This window comes from Epinephelus lanceolatus, chromosome 3 (genome assembly GCF_041903045.1).
Source record: "Epinephelus lanceolatus isolate andai-2023 chromosome 3, ASM4190304v1, whole genome shotgun sequence".
NCBI lineage: Eukaryota > Metazoa > Chordata > Actinopteri > Perciformes > Serranidae > Epinephelus > Epinephelus lanceolatus.
The window spans coordinates 29,664,189-29,687,670 of record NC_135736.1 but is presented as its reverse complement, the minus strand read 5'-3'; the positions used below and the strand labels follow the sequence as shown (position 1 = coordinate 29,687,670).

At 39.6% G+C, this 23,482-nt stretch overlaps 1 protein-coding gene and 1 non-coding gene across 2 annotated transcripts; both read right to left on the bottom strand.

Annotated features, from left to right (window-relative positions):
• Positions 1–479: 479 nt before the first annotated feature.
• LOC117254597 (polyunsaturated fatty acid lipoxygenase ALOX15B-like) lies at positions 480–20,445 on the bottom strand. The gene is made up of 20 exons (XM_078166249.1): positions 20,410–20,445; positions 20,060–20,237; positions 19,481–19,679; positions 17,890–18,015; positions 16,050–16,172; positions 15,305–15,430; positions 12,495–12,620; positions 10,827–10,877; positions 10,613–10,694; positions 10,189–10,311; positions 9,975–10,078; positions 5,589–5,755; positions 5,285–5,428; positions 5,001–5,204; positions 4,700–4,786; positions 4,419–4,588; positions 3,333–3,454; positions 3,087–3,187; positions 1,931–2,101; positions 480–1,728 (listed from the first exon to the last, which is right to left on the bottom strand). The coding sequence occupies exons 2-20, from the start codon at positions 20,210–20,212 to the stop codon at positions 1,549–1,551; spliced, it is 2,559 nt and encodes an 852-aa protein (XP_078022375.1). The 5' UTR covers positions 20,213–20,237; positions 20,410–20,445; the 3' UTR covers positions 480–1,548.
• trnas-cga (transfer RNA serine (anticodon CGA)) lies at positions 19,083–19,164 on the bottom strand. Its single transcript has one exon. It is a non-coding gene; the product is annotated as a tRNA-Ser (tRNA).
• Positions 20,446–23,482: the final 3,037 nt, after the last annotated feature.

The following is a 23,482-nucleotide window of genomic DNA, read 5'->3' as shown; positions in this document are numbered from 1 at the left end:
TGTGGTCACAGTGTTTGCACAGGCTTTACATAGCCTGTGGTGGTGGGGCCTAGTGTTCTATCTTTACATGGGGCCCAGAACCCCTGGTAGCGCCCCTGATTATGTCACTTATTTTCAATCACAATAGGAATTATTATTATTTTAATGAAATATTGACGAACAATGTGTCAGCCAGGTGCTTAACAAACAAAAAGTGCACCACCCTCTTTACTGACATTACTCCTTCAAATAAAAGCACCAGCCTTTACCATTTACAGTTTGGTCAACAAATTATCAGTGTATCAGCCCAATCATGCTAATAACAACCATGAGGCAAAATAGTGTCAATTTATTACTCACTGACTCTCTCTTCTTCCCACTTTTCAGTTCTCTCCTTGTGAGACTCAGAATCTTTATTGGTCCATCTATTCATAAATACAGTTTTGTTTTTGAGTGCCCCCTCCAGTAAATTATAAATGATCTCTCAGACGCCTCATGTGTAGACTTAATCAGTACTTTATTTAAGTTTACAGTAGACCTTAGTGACAGTAGAAAGTATTGATCAAAAATCACCACCCAGAGAAAGTATTAAATGTATTAATTCACACACACAGATTAACATTTCATGCCACATCATAACAAAATAAGAGCAAATTTCTATAATATGAAGATGTGCTGAATATAGGGATAATTAATTAAGAACTGTCATCTAAATGTGCTAAGTCAAATGTGTTTGGCACTGTGTTTAATTCGGGCTTTGCTGTGATTATCCAATGACAAATCAGCCAAATTACTTTTACATTAATATGCACCATGTTTGTTTTCCCTTCTACAGCACATGCAAATTGTCACATTTTGTTTGTGGATGATACATGTGTTTATACCGTAACTTGTCAATGCAGCAGCTTCACTTTATGTATTCAACTTCTGTAAGTGAGGGAAATTGTTTTTATAAAAAGTGTAAAACAAGGACAGAAAGAAACATCTCCTTCATGGAACACAGGATCACTGAAGCACTGTCTCTTTCTGTGGTTACAGGAACCTCCTGTCCTCCATGAAACTGAGCTTACTTTGTTCTGAGTGACAAGTACTTGTTTTTCACACGAGATGAAAGAGACACAGTTCACTTAAAAGTTTTGTCCTCTAGTACTCTCCTATTTTTCTAACATACAGATACAGAGCATGCAGTAAATCAAGCAAAACATAGGTACCTACATTTATTTATACTTCATTATGACAGTGAGTCATAAGGCACAGTTTACTTCTAAAGTGTTACAGTCTTAATGCAAAATAATATTTTACCCCACAGTAACTGAGTTTGATAAGAGACCCTGTATATTCACCGACATACTAAGAAGATCTAAGATGTAAATTATGACTTAAAACCACATTTTCCCCACAGTTAAATCAGTTAGGTTATATAAAAATCACAGATCAATATAAAATGATCACATGCAGTAGCTTCCTTCCACCATAGTACCAGTTAAAAACAAAGCATGCAGATTTTCCCTTTCTCATTTTTGTTACTTGAATTTGGCCAACAGCTGAGGAGGTCACACCTTCTGACATTCAAATGGCCACACTATTTTCTACCACAGCTGGATCCATGTATGTGTATGGCACCTCCAGACTCTTGTTTCTGATTTTGATGCGTGCGCTTAACGCTTGAAGCTCTCCTTGAAAAGCTGTTACATGGCTGGAGGGAATCTCATGACTGTGATGGTCCTCCAGGGACTCGCCAAGACCGACCTGATGAAATAAATGATTAAATACATTTTATCAATAGCATTTAAATGTTGTCAAGCATATACTATTGGCACTATAATGTACAGCTGTAAGTAGTGAGCAGGACTGTTTTTCTCATTGACTGGAAGAACCTTAACCTTTCTACAAAACTAGAAGAAAATTTTGATTGATGTCATTCAAATTTCATCAAGTTTTGTTTACTTACAAAGTCAAAGGATGGTTTGCTGAGTAACCATATGGAAGCCATTGCATTGGCTGTTGTGCCCATGTCAGGTAATGTGTGCAGCATCGTGGCCTCGCTTGTTGTCCCCTTTTTGGTTGGTGGAGGAAGCTGCAGGCTGGTGGGAGTGTTGGGCATCCAGCCTCCATAGTCATACTGCAATGATTGAATGATTGGCAGATAACTGATTAAGACTCACTCACAGCATAGCACTGGTATCATGGTGATACAATTATTGTTCAAAATGTGCTTTAAAAGCTGCATGTTTTAACCATGTTTGTGGCGTGTATTTCGACAACTCCAGGATGTGTTGCCATGAAATTTGGATTGGAACCAAAATTTGTACAAACATTCATGGTTCCCAGAGGATGCATCTCAATGACTTAAGTGATCTCCTGACTTTTCCTCTAGCGCCACCATGAGGTTAACATTTGTGATTTTTAGCCAAATGTCATGACAACTTTCTGCATGTGCCCATGTGTACATTTATCTATTTATTTTAGGATTTTGTACAGTTGGGAGTTCTGGATTAGCAGAGCCAGCCAATCATCTCCCATTCTTCTGCCAATCACAGTAATGCATGGCACATGGATGGTCAATGCTGGCTGGTGCAGCAGAGGAAGGGGGGGCAGGTGTGGCTTTAATCTCTGTTGTTGTTGAGTGAGAGCGCTGTTTTCTATGAGACACTGTGACACGCCTGTAAGTTTTCTCTGCACTGCTTTAAGTGGTTTAATAAACTGATCAATTCAAGAACATTTGTCTCTAACTCATGGTGAAACATTACAGTGAGCGTGTGTATGCAGAACTGTCAATAAATGAATCACAGAATCCAAAGTTTCCAGCTCTCTGGACATGAGTTTACTTTTAGCTGAAGACAAGTTCACCCATTCAACCTTCAGTGGCTTATATAGCTTTATTTGTTTAGCTGAAAGCAACTACAGTTATGGTACAGTATACAGTAATGTATACAGTTATGATTAAATTATATTGACCATGATGGCTGGCTGTTTGGCTGTATAGACCCTTGTTTATGTCATCCATCTCTCTCCAGTCCAGAAAAAAAAACTGCAGACGTCATGAACCGATTCTACAGTAATAGCAACATTATAATTAATCATCCCGGTAAATTAAAAGGCTTCACCTGTCCAGTGTTCACAGCAGAGTGTTGTGCTGAGCAAGTGAAGATCACCATGGTGACAAACTTGACCAACTCTGCCACGGTGGTAAAGCTCTGTGGAATTCCTGAGAATTAGAGGAAATAAACTGCATGAATTAAAGTTGCCTAGATGATTTAAGTTTGAGTTATCTTTGCAATATGAGCATGTTATATAAAATATTAATGTGCACATCTCTCATCATTAATATTGAGCTTTTCTTTTAAGCCCACCTGTGCCTTCTTGGGAAAGGAATCCGTGTTCAAAAATGTCCCCAATCCACCTCTGTAGTTCGTCGTCTTCCTGGACCTCATCATCATGCTTGTAGTAGAAGCCGAGCACTCCCTGCACAAACCTTTGAGGAATATGAATAAGTTCTGTAAAATACATTCCTAGTTGATATTTTTCAGAAATACTGCAGTAGTAAAGCATAACTCTTTTGTGAGGCAATTTAATGTCCATCTCTTTAGTACGATCAGTTCTGTTCTTTTTAAGAATTTGGTGCAATATATGACAATGTTTGTTGAGAGTTAGATAAGAAGATCGATACACCTCTCATATTTGTGCATTAAATATAAAGCTACAGCTGGGTGGCAATTAGCTTAGCTTAGCATAAAGACTACAAGTGGAGGGAAGTGATTAGCCTGGCTGGCTTCAGAGTTCAAATAGATGCCTACTAGCACCTCTAAATTTTAGTAATTGTAAGAACAAAAGCTAGCTCACAGGGCTCTAGGGAGGATAAGGATATCAGGATATTTGGAAACCATGTTGTGTATAATCACTTGTTCAAAACCGCAAATTGTCTTTGCATAAACAATATGTATTGTATCCCTAATTCTAACAGCCGCGCTGTACAGTAAATTGTTTGACGTGCATTTCCAGTATACTGGGGGGAAAAAAACAGCCTCGGTCAACTGTAAGTCATCTCCTGATCAGCAGTTGCAAAATCAATCTAGGCTCTCTCTATAGGATGGCCCAGCAGCACGGCATTATTTACAAGAGCACAAAGCACAATTTGGGGAAGAACTAAATAAAATAAAATCTCTAATCCTACATTTGTATTCTCAGGGTGCTTTCCTGGTAAAGACGTCCTCTCCCTGCTGGAGCAATCTCTTTAACACAGATCTGATGCCTCTGTGCATTTTTTTTTTTACTTTGGTGTACTTCATGGCCTTTAAATGCACTCTAACTAAGCCTGATATGGTGTAAGTTTTTTGTAGTGTCTAGCATGGCAGCTACCCTTCACTCATATGTCCATGATTTTGTACCAGTAATATATATTCATTAAGAGAATGCAAAATCAAAAGTGACTGTAATACCTGTGGATGATATCCCAAAGCTTGAGTCCATCATCCCTGTAGTAGAAGTTCGGCACGTCCTCCAGCCCACGCTCAGCAATGTCGTCTGGTATGCAGAGAGAGGTGTAGGTCACTGAGGACAGTGATTTCTGCATCATTGTCACCATACCCTCTCCACCAGTGGCTGCAAACTAGCAGACAGTCAAATATGTCAGGAGTATAGTTAGAGACAAATACTGTACATGATATTGATGAAAAAAAAAGATTGTTTATGTCTACTGAGTACATCTGTCTTTTTGTACCTTTGTGAAAACTCCAGTCTCGGATATCAAACGATCTCTCGCCAAGAAGTTGATATGCAGAGTGTAGCGGGTGTGAGCTGCGAGGACCTGAGAGAATGAGGGAACTCTGTTAGTAACACTATTACATGTTAACCAAGTCAGTAATCTTGATGCTTCTATACCATTTAACAGTGAGAAATAGTTACACACACTAAAACATTATGATTCTTCAACTTTGGATGATACAAAAATCAGCAACTGGGAAAAACTACAACATAGAAAACTACAACTACAGTAGGTTCAGTATTCTCCCCTCAGTTACCTTGTACAGTGGATGTGTCCTGGGCACGTTGCGCAGCAGTGACACTGCAAACACTTCAGCCAGCAGATGAGTGCGCAGCAGGTGGACATTGACTTGATGCTCGTTGAAATCTGCACTTCTCACAAAAATCTTGGCCGTCAACCAGTCGTACTCAGAATCAGTAGGAAGGAAGATGGGGTTGTCTTCTGCTGGAGTCTGCTTCAGCTGCAGGAGAAGGAAGGAGGTGTGGTTCACTTGCATAGATCATAGTATCTTGCTTTAAGAACACTTAGGGAAAGTTTAACCTGAATAGCAACTGGCATCAGCTCATCATCAGGTGTTTTGTGGAGCAGGACGAGGGGAGCCATCAAGTACTGTTGCTTCCCATGGATGGTGTTTGCTTTCACTCCCTCCAAACGCTTGTAGTCACACAGGAATATGTTGCCATTCTGTTGTGGTGAGGAAATCATTTTACTCACATGCATACAGTGTGGACGTTACATATACTGACTAAACATGTAGTGCGACATGCAATCCCAAATGTAAAGCATCATGGGGCAAAACATGATCTTTTCTATTGCTAAGATCTATCAACGTCATGACAATCACCTCCATTTCATTTTCCAAGCTGAACTGACCGCTGGGGAAGACCATGTCGTCAGTGACAGGAAAGTTATCAGGCAGAGCTGAACAGCGTCGGATCAACATGGGGTTGACGCCATTTAGAAACTGGTAGGCAAAAAGAACGTCCTCCTTCCAGTGTTCCTGGACATAGTCTGGAAAAAGAACAAGAGAGTTGAACTTCATTGAGTTTCAAGCTAGAAAATCATGGTGTTATCAGCTTAACTGTACCTGTACACTACATGTGAAAGTTAAAGTGAATCAGACATGATCTTGATTATATCCAATTCAATACAATTACTCATCAATAAAAAACTGAAAAAATAATAGTAAACTACAAAAGGCATGGACGCTTACAGTTGCCTCTCTGTCAGCTCCACTAAATTTGTGTCAAATTTGGGCTCTTTTTTCACTTTGCGAGTCTTGATGGTGCTTTTTGTGGTTGGCTTTGGATGGTGGCAGCATGTGGCTGCGAGTCACTCATCAGGACGAGGAAATCAAATCACTGGTATGTAAATTCTCCTCCTGCTGACTTCTGTTAGCCAGCTGCTAGCTAGCCTGGTCAAGGTTTTCAAATGTAAATATCAGTAAACATCAAGGAAAAATAAGGAAGAATGAGCACCAGCTGAAATGGCATCCTGCTAGCTTGACAAACGTTGGAAATAAACTGGATGACCTCTGTGCCAAGTCTTTATTTTTATTTATTTTCAGATTAATCAGTCATTATGTTATTATGGTGCCTCTACGGGGGGCATGGGGGACAAAAAATAGATAGGTAACAGATAAATATAATGGGGGAGAAACAAATAAATTTGTGTTCTCCAGGGAAACTTCTGAATACTCTCACAAAACTTTTGCATTCTCCTGAGAAATATTTTGAGTCTCCATGTGCACCTGTTGCAGCAGTGCAACCTGCAAAGGGCTATGTGTAGGTGAAAATAGCCTTGATCAGCATGTGTGGTAGATATTAAATACCCTCTCAGCCAGTCTCATCACTGATCTCATAGTTTTTAAACAGCTGTACCACACAAAACCATTTGCTGTTGACCTCCACTAAACCACCCTAAAAATGACACCAGGCAGCTACAATACAGACCTCTACACACATCAAACTGGTAGGTCGTAACTCGATATTCTGCTTTTCTACGACTGAGATGTTCGGTTACCCGGGCTCATCTTTATCATCTCTCTTTGTAAAAGTAGTGTCTCATGTCTTATCCTTGAAACGCATTGCAATGCAAACACTGTTGTGTAACGCTTATCACTAAATTATGTGACCATGTATGAGGTGAGAGCAATGTCTGATCTGTTAGAGACCGCACCGTGGATGAGGGGTACGTCTGGGGTATTGGCATGTCCAACAGATGCTCAGTTGAATTGGGATCTGGGGAATTTGGAGGCCATGTCGATGTCTTGAGCTCTCCATCATGTTCCTTGGGTCACACCTGAGCAGTTTTTGCGGTGTGGCATGGCACATTGTCCTGCTGGGGGGGCACTGTCATCTGGGAGTGTTGTTGCCATGTGGAGGTTTGCTTGAGCTAAAAAAAGTGTTTGGGTGAGTGGAGCATGTCAAGAAGCATCCACATATATGCCAGGCCCCAAAGTTTCCCAGCAGAACAATGCATTGTAACAGGATAATCAATGTTATTCATTTCACCTGTCAGTGATTTCAGTGTTTTGGCTGATCGGTGTATGCTGCTGTATTTCCCTCCTTGCTTATTTCTGGTTTTATCAAACTTTTCAACCCAGTGCTTTCCTATGGATTGTGTGACGAAAATTTGATCTAGGTTAATGTTGCGGTCTCTGATCATAGGACAATGCTCTTCCATGTTCCACTCCTCTCCCCCTGACCCATATCCACCACACCAGGGGTCGCGTTAACCGGATATTCTTGGTCATTGACCGGTTTTTTATAGCAATGACCGGAAAATCTGAAGGCCGTCGGTCATTTGACCGGTTGCAATTACCACCCCTGCCCACTTGGCAGCGGAGTGCACAGTCAGTGGTTTAAGTGGCTGCCGTTTTCACACTGCAGAGAAAAAGTCATTAATCTGCTTCATGTAGCACACCCTGCGTTCCAAATCGCATACTTCTACTATATACTTTTAGTATGTACTGCAGCTGCCCTTAAAAAGTATGTAGTGTAGTATGCAGTATGCATGCTATTGGGACACACTACATCCGCTCCCTGAACCTCGACCCTCTTGCTCACTTCCGCCGCCGTCCATAGCGCCACATTTGAATATTTTGTGTTGTTGTACTTCGGAGATGCAGCAAATCTCCTCTCGTCAAGCTCGCCAGAGTTGTGCATACCGTTGGAGGTGCCGGAGAGCTCTGTTGCTGTTATGTCATAATGTATGTTGTTGTTTCTAATAAACTGACGTGTTCACGTAAACAGTCCCAAGCCTATTATTAGTGACCTGTCTATTGAACTAGTCACCAGTAGGCATATTAACCCCCTTCACAAATAGCTCTCTGTTGCTGGCAGTTGTTTGATGTTAAATATATTTACAGCTATGCAGCTGCTGGCACTATATTCTATCTGCACGTGAAGCAGCCTTACATTCACATTACTTTTATTTGTAGTGTAACATACTTGCACATTCTTACTACATTACTTAATATGTATTTGACTTTTACTATTTATATATTTACTAGTCTACACTGCTCATACCTGGCCCATAGTGTATTCATATTTAGTCATATTCATTCATTATTTATACCACACTTACACCACTGCCTGTACTGGTAGAATCTTCTATAATGTAGTCATAGTTGAACCCTAACATTGATTATACTATAATCACAAAAAAGTTGAATGCTGTATCTGTGTTCTTGCAAAACTGTATGATATGTGACAGTATATAATCAGATCATTGCAGTCCTAATATGTAGTGTCTTAGTATCTCAAATTAAATAAACCATGTATGAAGGGAAGTGTGGGCGTTGGTTGGTTATCTAGTTAAAATATTGATTTTTTTTTATTAGCCTATTATTTGTTTATTTTTTTGGTAGATTGGCTTATGGGGTGATTTTGAAGGAGTAATTAGGCCTAAGTTAATCTTCTCATAAGTGGATGTAATATTTAGAGATGCCATCTCTGCCGTTTTTCCTCGTTTTGTTTTTTTTAAAAGTCTATATTTTGCTTTACAAAAACGTGAAAAAGCAGCTGTGACTAAGCTATCACGAGGTGAGTAGCATTGTAAGCATAATTAATAGCGATATACTTCAGTTTGTCTGTGTGTTTTTGTATGCAAGCGGGTCTGCTGCGGTCTGCTGACGGTCCAAAATGGCGGCGGTAGGACGAAACCATGGGGGAATCTGTTGCTATGGGGCGTTCTATTGAGCTTCGCCTCTTGGTATCCATGCTCTTTGTGCATACTGCGAAATATGACCGGATGTAGTAGAACATCCTGGTACTTTTGGCATACTGCATCTGACATACTATGTATTGGGACACACTAATTCTTTTTCTGGCATACTAAATAGTATGGTAGAATGGGTATTGGAACACAGGGACGGTTAACATAACGGCCTGGACACACCAGAAGCGTTAGTGCCGCAGAAGTCTGTCCACACAGGCAGCGCATTTCTCCTGCGCTCTCCGCGCCGGTTAAACATCGACTCCACTCGTCTGTTCCCGTCAGTACTCGTTTTTTCACTTCAACAGGTCATTTTAAACATGGGTAAGTCCATATTTTAATCGTTTTTTATAACGTAATAAGTTAATTATAATTTGTCATTGCATGTCCATGTATTGAGCGTGTTGGATTAACACTGAATGAATCGGGCATATTGTTCTCACCATTTTATTTATGTAGTCTGTAGGCTCGGTGACACAAAATTAAAAGTGTAATGAAGTGATTAGGGTATTGAAAAATGTGTTCGATTATGCACTGTTGTGTTATTTTAAATTATAAACATGGTATTCCCTCACGTTCGTCAGTGCATGCTGTTGGTATTTTATTTTGAAAATTGGCCGGATTCTCTTGTCTTTTCTGTGTCCGACTTCCTGTTTGGTACGATCCGCTCTATCCAGCTTGACAGAAGCGCTCGCCGCTCGCGTGTAGACCAGACTCCGAACTGAAGCGCTGCGGTGTGTGGATGTCTGTTCATCTTTTCGTTCATGTCCTTATTAATGCACACTTTATAACTTGCTTGTTGGATTTATTAAAAACGAACGAATGAAAACTAAATGTCTTTGAATATCTTTATTATCATTTAAAAACGAAAATTAAAATGACCGGTAAAAATAGATTATGACCGGATTTTTACAACCCTGTCGGTCAAAATGACCGGCGACGAAAAAGTCTAGCGCAACCTCTGCACCACACATATTAAGTATTCCATTACATTACGATGATAGCACAGTACCTGATATGTCAGTCCGTTTGGAACGGAACACCCCCTTGATGTCATCAATATCAAGCCAGTTCTCCCTGGAATCAGCCAGACCATTCAGGTACAGCTCAGCCAGCCTAGAAAATAAAAGCAAAAAGTAAGTTTACTTGGATGACTTAAATTTGTTTGATGGGACATACATAGTCACATAGATAAACAGATGTATGACAGAATTTGAGGACTTTACCCAGCAACTGCAGTGAGCTTAAACTCTGCATCCTTGATGAAGGAGAACTGGACCTCAGAAGGCAGATCAGAGAGGTCTTCTGCCTTCATGCAGTGGGGTATTCCCTTTGCATGCTCATGCCAGCTGGGAAAATTAAGAAGAGCAGAGTGGTGAGGAACAAAACACAGTCGAGATATCTGCGTGTGCTGTTTTAGGTCAGAGTATACAAGCAGTACTTTACACATTCATGTAATTAACATTGCAATTCTGCAACTTATAGTATAATAGAGTTGAATATACCCTGGCAGGTGTAACAACATTTTATATGGCAGTTAGTTTATCATTATAGGTCATGAATATAATCAACCAAAGGTGGTCGACGTTTGGATGCACGTTAGTTTTGGGTTGTATAAAGTTAAAATGTGAATAAGCTCTGAGCACTCACCGATAGTCTCTCTCTCGCTGATTCCGGTCTGGCAGCGTTCTGAACCATTTGGGAAAATATGCAGATTGTGCTTCAAATGTAGCTAGAAAAAAACACAACAAGGTTTAAAATTCTTTGTACAGTATGTTGGAATTAATTTACTCCAGTCCAAGCAGTCCAGTTTGCAACTTCTGTCTGTCTTTTATGTTATCTGTGATCAGTGAACACCACTTACCCATGCGAGTCTCCTCAAATTCCACACTTTTTTGTTGAAAAATCATTTTGTCTAGCTCAAATACAAAAAGAAGCAAAAAACAATTATGAGATATACAGAAAAAATTAAGTATTATGTGCTCACATACATATAAGCATACAAGCACACTATTGAAGCAATATAGGTGTAACACTCAAGGAACATGGAGAGTGCTTAACAGCATAATTAAAGCGAGCACTGGGACAAGTCAGATTATTTTGTTACGACCACAATGCGATTATAAATAAAGCAAAAGAAATTGCCTGTAAATATATTGATTATTTTGTAAACATTAGATACAATTTAGCAAAAAATGAAAATGGTGTGGTAAGTTATTGCTCATAATAACGTCTACATCTTTATTCTGTGTGTAGATGAAAAGGAAATACTTGACTTTAAAAACATATGTTTTAAAAAGTCCACTGATCGGTAGTAAAGAAAAATATTATAAATTGCAATGAATCCACTGGCACATAAATCCCACAAATTTAAAAATCAATAAATTATATTAAAACAGAGTATCCACCCATCCACTTTAAAAAATAAATGACTGAGAATTATAATTGATCAGAGATATGTTGCAATCCACCCAAAAATAATGTAAAAACAAAAATGTCTCAAACCACTGCAATATATGTATATCTTGAATAAAAACTCATTATATATAATCTATGGTTCTGTCATAGTTAAATACATTACCTACTGTGTGGATGTATGGGCAAACACATACAAAACCAACACTAATTCAATGATATTTCAAATAGTTTTTTATAACATTTTTTTTTATATATTTTTCTATATTTGATGTATAGTTGTATATTTTTTGTATATTGTATATTCTGTATATTCCACTTCTTGCCTAAATTTGAGTACATTGAGAGAAAGTCAAATTCCTTGTATGCACACACTTGGTGAATAAAGCTGAGTCTGATTCTGATACAGAGGAAAGCGATGAGGATACTAAATTATTTTACAATTCATCAAATGCACTAATTATTAACCTACATGCTTTAAAATGTTGTGAACTAGTAATTTACAAAGCAAAAAATCTGTTGCTTCCTAACTGCTTTCCAATGGTGATTTGAAATTTAAGGGAATGGGTATGTAAAAAAAAAAAAAAAAAAAAAAAAAAAACAAGGACAAATTTAATATCTGTCAAAAGGGTTAACTTAGGGAATGATTGTGACAGGGAATAAGATGGTAAATATATAAAATGGAGGTAAGATTTTTATTGTTGTGTGTGAGACTGTTCAGAACTTTGTGTTTATTTTGTTGTGTTTTTGTATAGCCTAAATCTAGTTGTGAAAGTGTTGCTTATTGTTTTTAATACAGTATGTAAGAAGGGTAAGTTTAATTAACTGAGGCTACATCTTTTCTGTCAATATGTTTTGTTTACCTATTAATTTTATCACTTTATTGTCATTATTATTATTTTATGTACATTATTTTTGGAAAATTGTTACTAGAGTCTTAAATAAATTACTACCAATACTAAAAAGATAAATGCTGTGTTTGAGAGACCTTAAAGAAAACATGTTGGAATTAATTTACTCCAGCCTCCTTGCAGTCTAGCTTCCAGAACTTGTCTTTTATGTCTTCTGTGGTCAGTGAACAGCGTACAGGATGTCAGACAAGCAAATTTGCACAAACCTGTTCCCTCTCTGAAGCGAGGCACCTCGCTGTCAGTGTTGCGGCAATAGATGTAAAAGTTGTAGGTGTCTCCTCCAGGGGAAGAGAAACCAATGTCTGGATTTCGGATGGGCTGTTTGTCTGGCTCTATCAGGGGCAAATTTTAAATTGAAAAACAAAAGAGGCAGAAAGCAAACACAAGGTGTATAAAAATCTATAAGTATTATGAGATCTAATAAGAAGAAGCATCATAACAGTCTATTGGACCAGTATCAGAGTAACTCTGTAGAGAGTACTTAAACCAACACTAATCCAATTTTGACAGAAAACTATAAGAACTATAAAACACTTACCTTTGCATGTTTCTGTATATTTTTAAACACTTGCCCTCTGTTTTTAACCTATTTTAACCCCACACATGCATCATCATATCAGTTTCTTTAATTCAATTGAAGACTTATTATAGGATCTTTTACCATAGTTCAGAAGATTTATGATTAAACATACTTAATAATCAACTTGTTTATTCATTTATTGACGTGTTCATGGACCTGCTTATCTATTTACTTATCTCATAAATCTCATCGGCAGTCGCCAGGTTATTTCTCCAGAGACCCTGCATGACAGGAGAATCGTTGATAAATAACAGAGTCCCTGTTGCCCCACATGTGCTGTGGCCAAGTGCCCTGAGATTTTATCCAAAATTTTAAATCATTGTAATGTTCATGGGGCTCTTCTAATGCCTGTCGGGACTCCCAAAGGGACATTTTTAGGTATTTCCGTACCACTAGTCCCCAAGAGCCCCTGCCCCTCGGAGCGCTCTTCTCAGAGTGCTGAGTTTACGAGAATGGGACAGATGGAGAGTCACAGTTGCCTTTACCTTTGACCACCAAATTCCAATCAGTTCATCTTTGAGTCTGAGTGGACTTTTTTTTTTTTTAAGATATTTTTATGGGCATTTTTGCCCTTAATTGATAGGATAGTGAAGTGTGAAAGGGGGAGAGAGAGAGAGAGGGAGAGACATGCAGCAAGGGGCCACAGGCTGGGGTCGAACCCGGGCCGCTGCGGCAACAGCCTTGTACATGGGGCGCCTGCTCTAACACTAAGCCACCGATGCCCCGTGGATGTTTTTGCCAAATTTGAAGAAGTTCCTGAGGTGTTCTTGAGATTATGGGCTCTAGTTTCGCAGACCGGGCGAGGCGGGGGTGCAGCGCACCTGCGCTTCGCCAACTGGGTGTGGCCAGGCGGATTTTGCAAGTTTGGCACACCGTGCGCCCTGGCGCAGCTACTCCTCTATCCCACCTCCGTCCCTCCTACCTGCACAAGTCGGAAAGAGTGAGGAGAGGGTTTTACACACATCACACCAATCAAATGAGCACCTCTCTTCGCCCTTAAATGCGCCGCGCGAAGGTGTAATGAGAGTTTATTCAATTCGCCATGGCAGAAGAGAGCGGCAGCGTCAGACGGCCAAACTTCTCCCAGGAGGAAACTGATGTTTTGGTCCGGGAGGTCCAAGCTCGCAGTGTCCGAATATACGGAACTGCGAGCAGACCTCCACGGGCTGATGATGCAAAGGTAGCCTGGGAGGAGGTCACCACAATTGTAAATCAATATTGCGTTTCTCTCGTGCGCGCACGCTCTCTCTTTCTCTCTCGCAGTCTCACTCTGTTTCTTTTCTTTTGACTTTTCTAAGATGACAGATGCTGAATATATACTCCCTATCTGATGCTGTGGCTGTTTGTGGTTGGCTGAGAGGGATGTGAACTCATTAGTTTGCAGCTGTGTTAATCAAATCAGGTTGGTTTTCCATTACGTGTGCCAAACGTGCCAAATGGTGCCAATCCCCTTTGATCTGACATCAGATGTGATGGGACAGTCGATATTGAGATACATTTATGTGCTGATTGCAGATAGTTGGAATGAATAGTGGTTTTGTGGCTATTTATTGCATCGTTAATGTGCCTTCTGGAAACCTGCCTGTGAGGCTTCGGTGACGTGTGCGCACTGTCTGCCGGTCAGCCAAACTTTGGCTTACACCAGCTGCGCTCCCCCTGCACTGACAGCAGACGTGGTTTCAGCTGGCGAGCTTTTAGCGCACCTTCGGCGAAGCCTTTCGGCACAAACTGTCACTGCGCCAAGCTGGATCTGTCGACACCTCCCCCTGCTGCGCTGCCACACCCATCTCAGCGCACCTCGGTCTGCCAAACTTCCAAACTGAGCGCGCCTCGGGTTGCGCTGCTCGAAACTAGCTCTGCGCGGGGTTCGCCACCCTGCGCTGCGCCGGGAAACTAGAGCCCATTATGTTCACAAAAATAACACAGACAAAGTCACAGTGACCTTGACCTTTGACCTATGACCACCAAAATCTGAACACTTCATCACTGAATCCAAGTTAACATTGGTGCCAAATTTGAAGAAATTCTTTCAAAGCGTTCTTCAGATATAGCGTTCACGAGATGGGGATGGACACATGACCAACCCAAAAACATAAGGCCTCCAGCCATGGCTGCTGCTGACATGGAGGTATATAAAGGCTCAGTATTATAAGCTTCAGCCTACACCTTTTCAGACAGTACTTTTTGTTTCCCTTGTAATTTTAATGCCTTGTTGTTATTTATTCTCTTGTGCATTTATTTTGTTAAATTGTTTATAATAATTGTTGATAACACTGAAATCAATTACTGCTTTGAAACTTGACGAACACCAGCAAGTTTAAAATACACTGAAATGAATTTACTCCAGCCTCTTCATGGTCCATCTTGGAGATATTGTCTTTCTTCTGTGGTCAGTGAACAGCGTACAGGATGACAGACAAGCAAATTTGCACAAACCTGTTCCCTCTCTGAAGCGGGACACCTCACTGTCAGTGTTGTGGCAATAGATGGAAAAGTTGTAGGTGTCTCCTGCTGGGGAAGAGAAACCAATGTCTGGCTTTCGGATGGGCTGTTTGTCTGGCTCTGTCAGGAACAGATATTCACAACATAGAACACAGAGAGAGTTAAATATGAGATATAAAAATAAATGAGTATTGTGAGATCTTATAAGAGGCAGCATCATCACAAACTACTGAAGCAGTATAAGAGTAACGCTCAAGGAACACCAACCTGTTCTCCTCAAGGAACACCAACCTGTTCTCACTCCAACCCTCCAACTTTTTTGTAACGTGTTTCAGGCATCAAATTCGGAATGAGTGTGTGTTTATGAAAAACTAAAAATTATCAGTTTACATGTTAAATATCTTGTCTTTGTACTGTATTCAAATGAATATATAGTCAAAAAAGATTTTCAAATCATTGCATTCTGCTTTCATTTATGTCTTACACAGTGTCCCAACTTCTTTGGAATGGGGATTGTTAATACTTTAAAATATTGTGGTTTATCTTAAAATTTTCTTGGATATTGTACAAGCACAAAATCATTTGCTTCCTAACTGTATTCAAAGATGCTTTGAAATTAGAGAACTGGAATTGGAATTAATTTACTCCAGCCTGCTGATAGTGCAGCTTGCAGAATGTGTCTTTCCTCTGTGGTCAGTGAACAGCGTGCAAGATGTCAGACAAGCACATTTGCACAAACCTGTTCCCTCTCTGAAGCGAGGCACTTTTCTGTCAGTTTGCCGGCGATCACTGGGAAAGGAGATGCCTTCCTCAGGGGGACGGATCCCCGTGTCCAGTTTTTGGAAGGGCTGCTTGCCTGGCTCTTTTAGGGACAATTGTTAAAAGAAAGAACAACATATATGAAAATAAATGAGTAAGTATTATGAGATCTGGTAAGAAGGAGCATTATCACAAACTATAGGAGCAGTGTAGGAGGAGGTACTGGAAAAGCAGATAATTCAAATTACTTTGTAAAGATAACAATATAAAAATAAATCAATCAAAGAAATTGCCAATAAATGTAATGATTATTTTCTAAATATTGAAAACAATTTAGCAAATGAGATTGTGTAGCTGAGAAATAAGGATGGTGTAGTTGAAGACATTGTCCGTAAAGCCTCCTATTATATCTTCATTAGAGATGTTGATTGATAAGGACAAACATGAAATTATTTAACAATTTAACATCAAAAAGTTCACTGACTGGACTGAAATTAATATGTTGTTAGTAAAAAAATACTAATAATACAGTCAGACCACTGATACATACATTTCACAAATTTAAAAATCAATCAATTGTGTAAAACAGAAAGAATGTCTAAAAATAAATGACAATTGATCATAAAATACGTTGGAAACCATATGTTAATAATGCAAAAAGTCTAAAACTATTGTAATATTGTGTAAAACTAAGGATATCTTGAATCAGGACTCACTAGTTTGAATTTACGGAATCAAGAGTAAAGACAAATAAAAGAACAAATAGATGTATGTCCGTAGGAATGGCACTGAAGCAGCAAGAAATTAAAGATATGTACTTCACTTTGCAAACTTTGAGATGAAAAAAGATTTAAAATAAGGCGGTAAACATATATACATAGATATTGTACAATTATGTAAGTATGAATATAACGTGTCAAAATTAGGCTTCGAATAACATATCAATTATGTGTTATGTTATGACACTTGTTTCATGGCACTTGATGGTTACAGCATACGACACAACACCACTTTATCCTGTTAAAACAACATTCACAACTTGGATTAATTTTTATGAAAAGCACTTTCGATTCTTTTGATCGGTGGACCCTTATGGACTAAAGAAATATAAATAACTTACCGAGTAATCAAGGAAAAGACACATATTCTGACTTTATGACAGCTACAGAGGGAGAGAGTCACCTCATGTTTTTTGTCATGCTGATAAATCTGAATGATTTACAGACTTCTCTGGTGCTCATGGTTTCAGTAAAATGAACTAAACCGAGCTAACATTTAAACATTTGTATTTGTACGTACGATCTAAGCAGCTAACTCATGTTAGCTCAAGTGGTTCGTGAACATGCTGGATTTATACATCCAAAGAACCAGACCAGGCGTCTAATTGAGACGGGCGGTTATTTGTCAAAATGTGTAGATACACGGAGCTGGTGAAAGGGACTGGGCATTTAATTGGGAATAATCTTTTTAAGTGAAGTTTTACGGTATTTAAAAGACAAAGTACAGTAAGCTTTACCTTCAGCCCACACCTTTTTTTGTTAATGTGGTATTTTTTCTTTTTAATTAAATGCCTTGTTTTTTTGTTTGTTTTTTATGTGCACTCTTTTTGGAAATTGTTATTATAGAGTTTGAAATATATTACTACCACTACTAAAAAGACAATGCCGTGTTTGAAAGACTCCCCGCCCTTAAAGAAAACATGTTGGCACTAATTTACTCCAGCTGGCTGATAGTGCAGCTTGCAGAACTCGTCTTTCTTTTATGTCTTCTGTGGTCAGTGAACAGCGTACAGGATGTCAGACAAGCAAATTTGCACAAACCTGTTCCCTCAATAAAGCGAGGCACTTTGCTGTCAGTTTGCCGGCGATCACTGGGAAAGTTGGAGGTGCCTTCCTCAGGGGGAGGGATCCCCGTGTCCAGTTTTTGGAAGGGCGGCTTGCCTGGCTCTTTCAGGAACAATTGTTAAAAGAAAGAACAGAGGCAGAAAACAAATATAAGATAAATGAAAATAAATTAATAAGTATTATGAGATCTGGTAGAAGGAGCATTATCACAAACTATTGGAGCAGTGTGGGAGGAGCACACAAGAACACTGACAATGCTCAACAGCATAATTCAAAAAGGCACTGGAAAAGCAGACAATTCAAATTACTTTGTAACGATAAAAATAAAGAAATCAAAGACATTGCTAATAAATGTAATAATTACTTTCTACATGTTGAAAACAATTTAAGCAAATGAGATTGTGTAGCTGAGAAATAAGGATGTGTAGCTGAAGATGTTGTTTATAAAGACTCCTATTATATCTTCATAAGGGGTGTTGACGAATATGGACAAACGTGACACTGTTATAAAAATGAACAATGAAACTCCAGTGATTGGACTGAAATTGATATGTAGAATATATAGAATGTAAAGTGAAACCATTGACACAGACTGTCCAAAAATGTAAAAATTAATAATGTTAACATAAGGAAGACTTTATGGTGTAATAATTGTTCATAAATTATGTTGGAAACCACCAAATAATGTTAAAAACAAACTGTTTTCAGTGATGGTTTGAAATTACAGACAAGCGTAAGATGTATATTCATAAATGGATGGCACTTGTATAGCACCTTTCTAGTCTTCTGACCACTCAAAGCACTTTTTACACTACCTGTCACATTCACTCACTGGTGGCCGAAGCTACCATGCAGGGTGCTGCCTGCTACTCAGATTTTAATCCACTCAGACATTGATGGATCAGCCATTTGAGCAATTTGGGATTCACTGACTTGCTCAACTTTGGCATGCAGACTGGAGGAGCCAGGGATTGAACCTCTGATCTTCCGATTGTTAGACAACCTGCTCTACCTCCTGAGCCAGAGCTGCCCAAAAGCTTTGATTTTTTTTTATTTAACCTGTGCGTTTTGGCTTTGTATTGATGGATATGCAGCCCAGATACCAGATGGCTCATTTAGTAATTGTAATATTGCACCTGCAACATTTAATCATTAAACACAGTAATAATCGCTGTGAGTAGGATTTGAACCTACGCAGGGAAACCCCATTGGATTTCGAGTCCAACGCCTTAACCACTCGGCCATCACAGCTCTAGCCATCAAGGGAGCTTTTATGGCGAGGCATGTAGTAATTTTTGTTTTCCTTTTCATTTTAATGTCTTGTTGTTATCTATTCTTTTTTGTGTGCATTATTTTTGGGAAATTGCCAACATGGAACAAAATAAAGTGCTACTCCTGCTGAAAAGGACAATACTGTGTATGAAAGACTCCCAGAGTGTGAAGGAGGAGCTACAACAAGGTTTAAAATTTTAAAATTGTGTGCAGCTTGCAGGACTTGTCTTTCTTTTATCTCTTCTGTGGACAGTAAACAACATACAGGATGTCAGACAAACACATTTCCACAAACCTATTCCCTCTCTGAAGCGGTACACCTCGCTGTCAGTGATCCATTGGCAGATGAGCAACTTGAAGGTGTCTCCCTCGGGGGATTTCACTTCCACCTTGGTGGGAAACCATTTGTCCGGATTTTGGGAAGGCTGTTTTTCAAGCTCTATCCGGACCAGCTTTCCAATGGAGACAGGGCAGGACACGGTAAAAGTAGACACCTGGAGTAAGGAGAGAAATGGTTTGAAAACATTTATATGAGAGATAAAGTGTATCTGGTAACCAAGAACTGAGCAGTAACCCAGTGCTTAGCATACAATTACTGAATGTAGAAGGGTGGACAAAGTACAACTTGTGCAGTATGCACAGTATGTACACTGCATAAATTACACTTTTGGGGGATTTTTTTTTTGTAGCTCATCTTGGTGGCTGTAGAATTAAGAGTGTTACAGCAGCACAAATGCCGTCATGGCCCATAGGAGTCTGATTTGGTATGAGTTTACATAACCTTTTCTATTTAGTAAGCCTACAATCTTGTATAGGTAAAAATTGAGGATGCGTGTTATACATTTAAACACAGAGAGGGATATGTCAGACTTACTGCTCCTCTGGTGAAGGATGACTCTCCCTTGGAGTCCATGAGCCTCGTGCGTTTGCTCTCACCATCCTTTCCCACCAGCTTAATGAAGACATGGTCACAAGTGCCGGCATCATCCAGATAGGAAGTGGACACGGTCACTTGATAATCAGCCATTTTCACTCTGGAAAACAGAAGAATCCTGGTGGGGCGAGAATAAAGATAACCAATCTCAGCACTGACTGTGTTAACTGTCACTAGATGAAGTGAAAAAAATTAAAATACTGGTATCACAATGAAAAAAGCATCAGCAAAAAGGTATTATAACACCTAATGTCATATTTGTCTTTTCCCACTGATAATGCATCTCTCACCTGTTGAATGAAGAAGAAGTTCCTTTGATGAACTGCTCATTTGATAAAATATTCCTCACTGATTCCTATTTTTATCTACACAGTTTTGTGGGAGTGTCTGATCAATAAAAGTTAACAATTAGCTTTTCTGATGAACTGTAGACATGTTTGAACACTTGCAAACCACAGAGCGATGACAAACCAGTTCTGCCACCGTTACATGTGAGAACATCAGTCACTAAAAATATTAGTTCCAGGTAAATGTTCAAACAACAGCAGAAAACATGTTCACTCATACAATTAATCCAAATTTATCTGATTGTTCGTAATTGTAGCAGCAGACCCATCTCTAGAACAACTGTTAAGAGGAGACTGCGTGAATCAGGCCTTCATGGTCAAATAGCTGCTAGGAAACCACTGCTAAGGAGAGGCAACAAGCAGAAGAGATTTGTTTGGGCCAAGAAACACAAGGAATGGACATTAGACCAGTAGAAATCTGTGCTTTGGTCTGATGAGTCCAAATTTGAGATCTTTGGTTCCAACCGCCGTGTCTTTGTGAGACGCAGAAAAGGTGAACGGATGGATTCCACATGCCTGGTTCCCACTGTGAAGCATGGAGGAGGAGGTGTGATGGTGTGGGGGTGTTTTGCTGGTAACACTGTTGGGGATTTATTCAAAATTGAAGGCACACTGAACCAGCATGGCTACCACAGCATCCTGCAGCGACATGCCATCCCATCCGGTTTGCGTTTAGCTGGACGATCATTTATTTTTCAACAGGACAATGACCCCAAACACACCTCCAGGCTGTGTAAGGGCTATTTGACCAAGAAGGAGAGTGATGGAGTGCTGCGGCAGATGACCTGGCCTCCACAGTCACCGGACCTGAACCCAATCGAGATGGTTTGGGGTGAGCTGGACCGCAGAGTGAAGGCAAAGGGGCCAACAAGTGCTAAACACCTCTGGGAACTCCTTCAAGACTGTTGGAAAACCATTTCAGGTGACTACCTCTTGAAGCTCATGGAGAGAATGCCAAGAGTGTGCAAAGCAGTAATCAGAGCAAAGGGTGGCTATTTTGAAGAAACTAGAATATAAAACATGTTTTCAGTTATTTCACCTTTTTTTGTTAAGTACATAACTCCACATGTGTTCATTCATAGTTTTGATGCCTTCAGTGAGAATCTACAATGTAAATAGTCATGAAAATAAAGAAAACGCATTAATTGAGAAGGTGTGTCCAAACTTTTGGCCTGTACTGTATATATATATATATCTTATCATATATAATTATTTTTATTAGGTTCAATAAAAGAAAACAGAAGAAGACAAAAAAAACAAGGGAAAATAAATTAAAAAGTGATACACACATCACCAGAAGCCAAAATATTTACATATTTACATGCTGTAGTCAGTTCAGTGTGGTCAGTGTAACCAAGTCCAGTCCAGAGGGGTCCACAGTGTCCATGACAGGTTGCCTGAAATTGTTATTTCAAACAGTGGTATCAGTATTTGCCAAAAACAGTGCATCCGATATAAAAGTGTCTTTGAGACTTAAAATCTCTTTTTCAAGAGTGATGTGGCCGAAAGGGCAACACAAACATTGTTACATCAATGAACACAAGCAGACGACTGAAACAGTCACACACCACAAGAGATGTAAGACAAGCTTCAAGATAGCTGTTTGGAAAAAAGTTGCCTTCTCAACTGAAAAGAGTGAAGAAAGGGAAGAATAACAGATATAGGAGATGTAGCTGTGGCTCAGAAGGTAGAGCAGGTCATCCACTCATTGTAAGATGAGCGGTCTGATCCCCAGCTCCCCCAGTCTGCATGTTGAAGTGTCCTCGGCAAGATAGTGAACCCCAAATTGTGTGTGCGTGTGAATGTCTAAACTGATGAGCAGGCCACTAGTGTGCAAATGTGTGTATGAGTGTGACTCGCAGTGTAAAAAGTGCTTTGAGTGCTCGACAGACTAGAAAGGTACTTTACAAGTGCAGTCCATTTACCAGTTAATAAAAGAGTCAAGAGGAGGAAAGAAATGAAAAGCAAAAAGGCCACTATACTCCTAGTAACAAATAAAAACTTCCCACCTGGAAAAGCAAAATGGATTTCTTTGTGTACTGTTATTTTGTGCAGCGCTACACAATAGTACAACTAAATGTGGCAAGCAGTAGAAATTGTGTGGGAACCCTACACTGATGTGTGTGTAACAACCCAGCAGGAGAAATCTCTCAAGTAAAAGAACTCTCAATCTTAATTACATAGTAAATCCTTGAATTCAGCTGTTGAAGAAGAAGAAACTCTTCTCTTGATATTCTCAGGTAGCGTATTGTTTAGTTTAACAAAAGAGTTTCCTTTGCAGTCTACAAATAATAACATCAACATTATTTTATTGTGTTCAGTTTTAAAAAGTAAGATATCAAATACAGTGTAAAAGAGGAAGCAGTGGTGTAGCCAAGAGGCCAGAAGAATGCATTTCTTCAACACCTTATGTCCCCATCAATCAGACTGCAGGATGTGGTGGGACAGCCTCAGTGGATATGAAGTGCACATCTGAATGTTGCAGAATCAGGCGGCACATATTGCAGTAGATGACTCACCCTGAATGTGTTTGCCCTTGCCTTCCATGGGAAGGTTGTTTTACACTTTTAATAACCAACTGCAATTGGCAAATCTCAAGTTATGTAAAACAAGTTCTAGAGTTCCTGAGAAACACTGAGCAATAATCATTTACATCATCATCAGACTTGGCTCTGACATGGACACAGGATCTCTGGGGGTGTGCTTTGGAGTCTGGCACTGGGGCGTTGGCAGCGGATCCTTTGAGACCTGTCAGATGTGAGGTGGGGCACTGGCACGTCCCATGGATGCTTAGTCAGATTGGGATCTGGGGAATTTGGAGGCCAGGTTGATGCCTTACACTCTTTGTCATGTTCCTCAGGCAATTTCTGAACATTGTTTGTGGTGAGGCATGGTGCGTGTTCTGCTGGAGGGGGGCCACTGCCATAGGAGTGTTATTGCCATGACGGGGGTACTTGGTCCGCTGCAGTGTTTGGATGAGTGAAGTGCTTCAAGTGGCATCCACATGAATGCCAGG

Coding starts and splice junctions, on each gene's coding strand:
- LOC117254597 (XM_078166249.1), bottom strand. CDS start 20,212: ATGGCTGATTATCAAGTGACCGTGTCCACTTCCTATCTGGATGATGCC. Junction 10,695..10,826: donor ATTTGAGGAGACTCGCATGG/GTAAGTGGTGTT, acceptor GTTTTTTTCTAG/CTACATTTGAAGCACAATCT. Junction 5,756..9,974: donor CAAACGGACTGACATATCAG/GTACTGTGCTAT, acceptor TTCTTTTTCCAG/ACTATGTCCAGGAACACTGG.